The sequence below is a fragment of the Hordeum vulgare genome, chromosome 5H (genome assembly GCF_904849725.1).
Source record: "Hordeum vulgare subsp. vulgare chromosome 5H, MorexV3_pseudomolecules_assembly, whole genome shotgun sequence".
Taxonomy (NCBI): Eukaryota; Viridiplantae; Streptophyta; class Magnoliopsida; order Poales; family Poaceae; genus Hordeum; species Hordeum vulgare.
Window position 1 is genome coordinate 30,367,031 of NC_058522.1, and position 6,084 is coordinate 30,373,114.

General features: G+C 46.6%; 1 protein-coding gene across 1 annotated transcript; it reads left to right on the plus strand.

Annotated features, from left to right (window-relative positions):
* The first annotated feature begins 2,288 nt into the window (after positions 1–2,288).
* LOC123396508 (F-box/LRR-repeat protein 13-like) lies at positions 2,289–5,423 on the plus strand. The gene is made up of 4 exons (XM_045091423.1): positions 2,289–3,442; positions 3,559–3,702; positions 3,801–4,203; positions 4,922–5,423. The coding sequence occupies exons 1-4, from the start codon at positions 2,447–2,449 to the stop codon at positions 4,975–4,977; spliced, it is 1,599 nt and encodes a 532-aa protein (XP_044947358.1). The 5' UTR covers positions 2,289–2,446; the 3' UTR covers positions 4,978–5,423.
* Positions 5,424–6,084: the final 661 nt, after the last annotated feature.

The following is a 6,084-nucleotide window of genomic DNA, read 5'->3' on the forward strand; positions in this document are numbered from 1 at the left end:
GTGACTTCTCAAATACTAATAACGATGATTTTATTAGTACTCCTATACCACCCACTACTAGTGCGAAGAATTTTGATATTAATGCTGTATTGCTGAATCTTATTATGAAACAACATTTTTCGGGAAGTCCTAATGAGGATCCCGCTGCTCATCTTAATACCTTTGTTGAACTGTGTGATATACAAAAGAAAAAGGACATTGATACACTCATTTTGCATCATGAATTACTATTGATATTTGTGTTGATCCTGTCCATTATCCCTTATTACCATACAATTCTTATGCCTTTTTTCTTTGAATATGCAAGGTACATCACTAATAGGGAAATATTTCAAAATCGTAATTCTAGAACGGGAAACCAAGAAAAATGCAAAAAAATCAACTTGCTCAAAATATTTTTCTTTATGAAGCATGTTTCTGGAATATTCGAGAATTTCTGGGACAAAAATATACCAGGGAGGGGCCACCAGCTAGGCACAAACCAACAGGGCGCCCCTAGGACGTGACGTGATTGCTTGTGGGGCCCCAGTTGGCCCTCATGCGATCATCTTCTCCTATATGGTGTGTTTTACCCTATAAAAATCATAAGTTATCTTTCGAGACGAAGCGTCGCCTTCTCGAGGCAGAAACCTGGGCAGAAGCCCTTTTGCTCTCCGACAAAGACATTCTATCGGGGCAATTCCCCTCCGAGAGGGGGAAATCAAAGCAATCGTCATCACCAACGCTTCCTCGTTCGTGGGAGGACCAATCTTCATCAACATCTTCACCAAACACCATCTCATCTCCAACCCTAGTTCATCTCGTGTATTTAATCTTTGACTCAAAACCTCAGGCTGGTACCTGTGGGTTACTAGTTGTGTTAATTACATCTTGTAGTTGATGATTGTTGAATTACTTGGTGGAAGATAATATGTTCATATCCTTAATCATTATTATTATATCTCTGATGTTGAACATGATGATGAGGAGTGATTAGTTACTATTGTTCTTGAAGACATGGGAGAAGTCTTGTTATAAGTAATCATATAAAGTTGGCATTCGTTCGATATTTCGATGATATGTATGTTGTTACTTACTTTAGTGGTGTCATGTGAACGTCGACTATATGACACTTCACTATGTTATGGGCCTAAAGGAAGTCATTATGGAGTAACAAGTAGATGATGGGTTGTGAGAGTGACAGAAGCTTAAGCCCCAGTTTATGCGTTGCTTCATGAGGGACTGATTTGGATCCACATGTTTCATGCTATGGTTAGATTTATCTTAATTCTTCTTTCGTAGTTGCGGATGCTTGCGAGAGGGGGTAATCATAAATAGGTTGTTAGTTTAAGTAAGAGCAGAACCTTAGTACCGGTCCACCACATATCAAATCAGCAAAGTAGCGAATGCGAATCAACTTAATATGATGAACATGACTAGACATAAATTTCCATGTGTCTTCGGGAGTGCTTGCTTTATATAAGAGTACTTTCAGGCCCGTCCTTTGATATAATAAGGATTGGGCTACCTTTCTTCACCTTTGCTACTATTGTTACTTGTCACTTGTTATAAATTATCTTGCGATAAAACTATCTATCACTGTCACTTACAACATTTGCACAGAATACCTTGCTGAAAACTGCTTATCATTTCCTTGTGCTCCTCGTGGATTCGACACTCTTACTTATTGAAAGGACTACGATTGATCCCCTATACTGTGGGTCATCAAGACTCTTTTCTTGCACCGTGCCGGGGAGTGAAGTGCCTTTGGTAAGTATAAATTGGTAAGGAAACATTTTTGATACGTGCTGAAAATTTTCTTACTTGTCACTATGAACAGTCACTCTTTGAGTGACTTGTTCGGGGCATCTTCGCCTCGAACGGAAGTTGAGGAGATTGTTACTCAACCTGTTGAACCTATTAAAAATATTTATTATAAGATTTCTTCGGGTATGGTAGAGAAACTACTGGTTAATCCTTATAACGGTTAACTCATCCTGATTATTATTTGATATATTTCGATGAGATTTATGAATTATTTAAGCTTTCAGGTCTACGTGGAGACAAAGTTAAGATGAAAGTTTTCCTTTATCTTTGGAGGGAAAATCACAACTTCCGGTCGTTCTACTTCCTCCGTTCATAAATGTAAGCCTTTTTAGAAATTTCGTTAAGTAACTACATACGGAACAAAAAAAAAGAATCTACATTCTAAAATATGTCTATAAACATCCGTATGTATTCTTTTAATAATTTTTTTAAAAAAAACTTATATTTTGAAACGGAGTGAGTAGTGGTCAGCTTCTCCTGGGCCCGTGGGCAACCAGGTTGCGACATTTGGCCCACCCCGAAACAAACCTCCGCCGATCGAGCCCTACAAAACCAACAGCCGCCGCCGATCTCTCGCCACTCACTTTACCCACTCCACTCCAACGACCCGCAAAACCCTAGCTTCCCGCCGGCGCCGGCAATGGCCAGCCGGTTCTCCAACGTCGACCCGGTGACGGCGGCCGACATGCGGCGCCAAGGCCTCGACCCGCAAGAGCTTGACCGGAGCACGGAGCAGCTCATGTCGCTCATCCACCGCAACCTCCCGGACCCGCCCGTCTCCACCACCGCTCGCCTCACCGCCTTCCGCGCGCGCCCGTCCGACGGCGTGGACCGCATCAGCCGCCTCTCCGACGCGCTCCTCCGCGACATCGTCTCCCGCCTCCCCGTCAAGGACGCCGCCCGCACCGCTGCGCTCGCCGCGCGCTGGCGCGGGGTCTGGCGCTCCACGCCGCTCGTCCTCGTCGACACGCACCTGGTCTCCTCCGCGCGCGGCAGCACGCCGGATGTCATCGCGGCCGTCTCCCGCGTCCTCGCCGCGCACCAGGGGCCCTTCCGCTGCGTCCACCTCACCTGCAGCCGCATGGGCTCGTACCAGGCCCAGCTCAAGCGCTGGCTCCGTCTCCTCGCCGCCAGGGGCGTCCAGGAGCTCGTCCTCGTCAACCGCCCGTGGCTACGCGAGGTGCCCCTCCCCAAGACGCTCTTCACCATCTCCACCCTCACCCGCCTCTACATCGGCGTCTGGAAGTTCCCGGACGCGGCTGGCCTCCAAGGCGCCTCCTTCCCCCACCTCCGGGAGCTCGGCATCTGCAGCGTCGCCATGAAGGACGGGGACATCGACGCCATCGTCGCCAGGAGCCCCGCCCTGGAGATCCTCAACGTGCAAGGGAGCATGAAGGGGGTGCACCTCCGCCTCGTCAGCCAGAGCCTCCGTTGCGTGCAGATCTGCTCTTTCGTCATGGAGAGCGTCAACGTGGTGAACGCCCCGCGTCTCGAGCGTCTCATCCTGTCAGAGTGTCTCAACCCTGCCGGCGGATCGCGCATCAGAGTAAAGATTGGCAACGTCCCCAAGCTGAGAGTATTCGGGTTCCTGGAGCCAGGAAAATACGTGCTGGAGGTCCAAGACACGGTCATCATGGTACTACCATTACTACACATCCATCCTCCGAATGATCATTCAGCTTTGTTCAATTTGCAAACAAGTGCAGTTCAATGTGCCATCTTTCTTGCTGAACCTGATCCATTTCAATGCAGGCTGGGATTAAGACAAGTGCAAGCATGATGGTCACAAGCGTGAATGTCCTCAGTATGAAGGCGCGCTTCCGAGTCTACGAGGATGTCAAGATGGTGCCCGCCTTCCTCAAATGCTTCCCTAATGTCGAGGCGCTGCATATTACGGTACTAGCATCGCATCCTCATATATATTGATGGTGCACGATCCATTACATTACCTGCTGATGAAATGTTGACGAAATCACATACATAATTTGCTGCAGTCTGAAAAATGTGATCAACTCGCTACCAAGTTCGACCTCAACTTCTGGGAAGAGGTTGGTCCCATCGTAAGTGTGCTCTTGCGGCTCAAGGTGATCACGTTTCGTGAATTCCGTGCCAGGCAAGATGAGCTTGCCTTCCTCCAGTACATCTTGCAGAATGCAATGGTGCTCAAGTATGCAGTGGTTCAGATGGTCAATCCAAGATTCACTTCACTGTCCGTAGAAGAGATGGCCTTCATCATAGACAATATGCAGCCTCCTCAAAATAAAAGGTGGGCCAGTACAGTTGGTTTGTTAACCATGGGGACTCATGGTCCTGAGGGAGGTGAACCTTGGACTTTTCGGAAAGGGGCAGACCTATCCGACGACGACCCTATTACACCAGTTAAAATCATCATAAGGGGTTAGTGTTGTTTTGCTGCACTACCTATAATTCTACACAACATGATGCACTCATGCACAGTTTTAGATTTTGTCAGTACTACCGTATGTTTTATCTCAAGACCGTGCTAACATGATTACTGAATATATATTGGTGAAGTCATTTAGTTCACTAGTGCTATTGTACAATATACTATATGACCATCTAGCATCATACTTACTGCTTGCAGATTGCATCCTGTAATCCTGATTTCTCGTTAACAAAATTTAATTACCCCTATAGTGTTTCATTCGGGAGTTATTCCAGTATGAAGTGTGAATCTTTGTGTATAGCTATGCGAGCTAGGTTGTTTAATTTAGGTCTGCATTTATTTAGCTTTCAATCTCATGACCACTAGACATCCTAAACCAATTGTTCCTTGGACACAGGTCTCAACTTTCAGGCTGCATGCATGTTTCTCAATTTTTATTATGCACAAAGTTATGATGCATGTTGTTTCCACTTAGCCCTACTACACTAGCCAAATTACTTACCTTGGTTAATTGGCCACTAAAATTACAGGCCATCACATATGCCGTTTATGTAATGCGCCTCACTTGCTGGCAAAATTCACAGCCTCAGTTTCTTCACCATGTCTCGGTTCCTTCCATTCTGCTATATATGTTGCTAGACCAAGACCACTTGTCTACTCCCTCATCCTAATCAGGCTGTCTTTTGTTATGCTTTTGTATGGCATCAGTTGCAGGCCCGGCGACTCGCCAGCACAAGCCACGAGCTGCCAAGCGTCGCAACTGAGATCTTTCACGCATCAAGTTATGCGCCGCGGGCGAGTTTAATCTGGAGAATTAGCCTACGTGGTTGCCTTCCATGGTTCTTGTGGTGATCGAGTTCCGAAAATGGTGTCAAGTAGCTACTCTGTTTTGCATGAGAGTCTATGTGCGTTGTGGTATGTCGTCTGCGACTCTGTGGTCTAGGGCCAGAGATCATTCTCCAGTAACTGAAGAAGACATGGTGTACATGGCAACTTTAGGCGCTGTAGTGTATTGATCGAGTTCTGCAATGGTGTCAAGTCTAGTTGCTCTCGTTTAATTATGATGAACTAACAGTATACCGGAGCTCATTCTGGTTCTAGTTCAGTATGGCCGGAGCTCATTCTCTGGCACTGTACCTAAAAACTGCATGTGGAATTTGGCAACTACTCCCTCTGTTTTTAAATACAAGACCTTTTTAAAGATTTCAATATGAACTAGGAGTACATACGAGGCAAAATGAGTGAATGTACAAGGAGTATATACGAAGCAAAATGATTGAGTGTACATCTAAAATATGTCTATATACATCTACATATATATGTAGTTTATATTGGAATTTCTAAAAGCTCTTATGTTTAGTAATGGAGTGAGTATTAGGCAGAACTAATGAATGCTTGGATTGAAACAATCAAGCATCGATCATTATTCACTTCTACACACGCGACATCAATCATTCATTAGCAGTGATCTTGTCATTCAGGATACGTGAACCGGTACCCTCGCGTCGCCCCGCGCGGGTGACTCGAGGGCAAAAGCCTGGCGCCGCCCAAGTCTGAGCCGCGCCCGTGTTGCTCTGGCCTTGTGGAAGGTGTGGAGGGCCCTCGATATGGGGCGGTGGTTCCGTCCTGTCCTGTGTTGAGCCCTGATGACGAAGGGACCTGTGTTGAGCCCTGATGGCGGAGGGCCTTGGATCCAGGGTGATCCACCGACTTGTTGGTATCGTTTCCTTAGCAGTGATCTTGTGATCATTCAGGATATGTGAACCGTTACCCGTCGCCCCGCGCGGGTGACTCAAGGGCAAAAGCCTGGCGTCGCCCAAGTCCGAGTCGCGCCCGTGTTGCTATGCCCTTGTGGAAAGTGTGGAGTGCCC

Excerpts from the sequence above, each read along its gene's own strand:
- LOC123396508 (XM_045091423.1), top strand. The coding sequence starts at position 2,447 with ATGGCCAGCCGGTTCTCCAACGTCGACCCGGTGACGGCGGCCGACATG. Across the intron at positions 3,443-3,558 it reads TCCAAGACACGGTCATCATG|GCTGGGATTAAGACAAGTGC; the intron begins GTACTACCATTA and ends ATTTCAATGCAG. Across the intron at positions 4,204-4,921 it reads AGTTAAAATCATCATAAGGG|TTGCAGGCCCGGCGACTCGC; the intron begins GTTAGTGTTGTT and ends GTATGGCATCAG.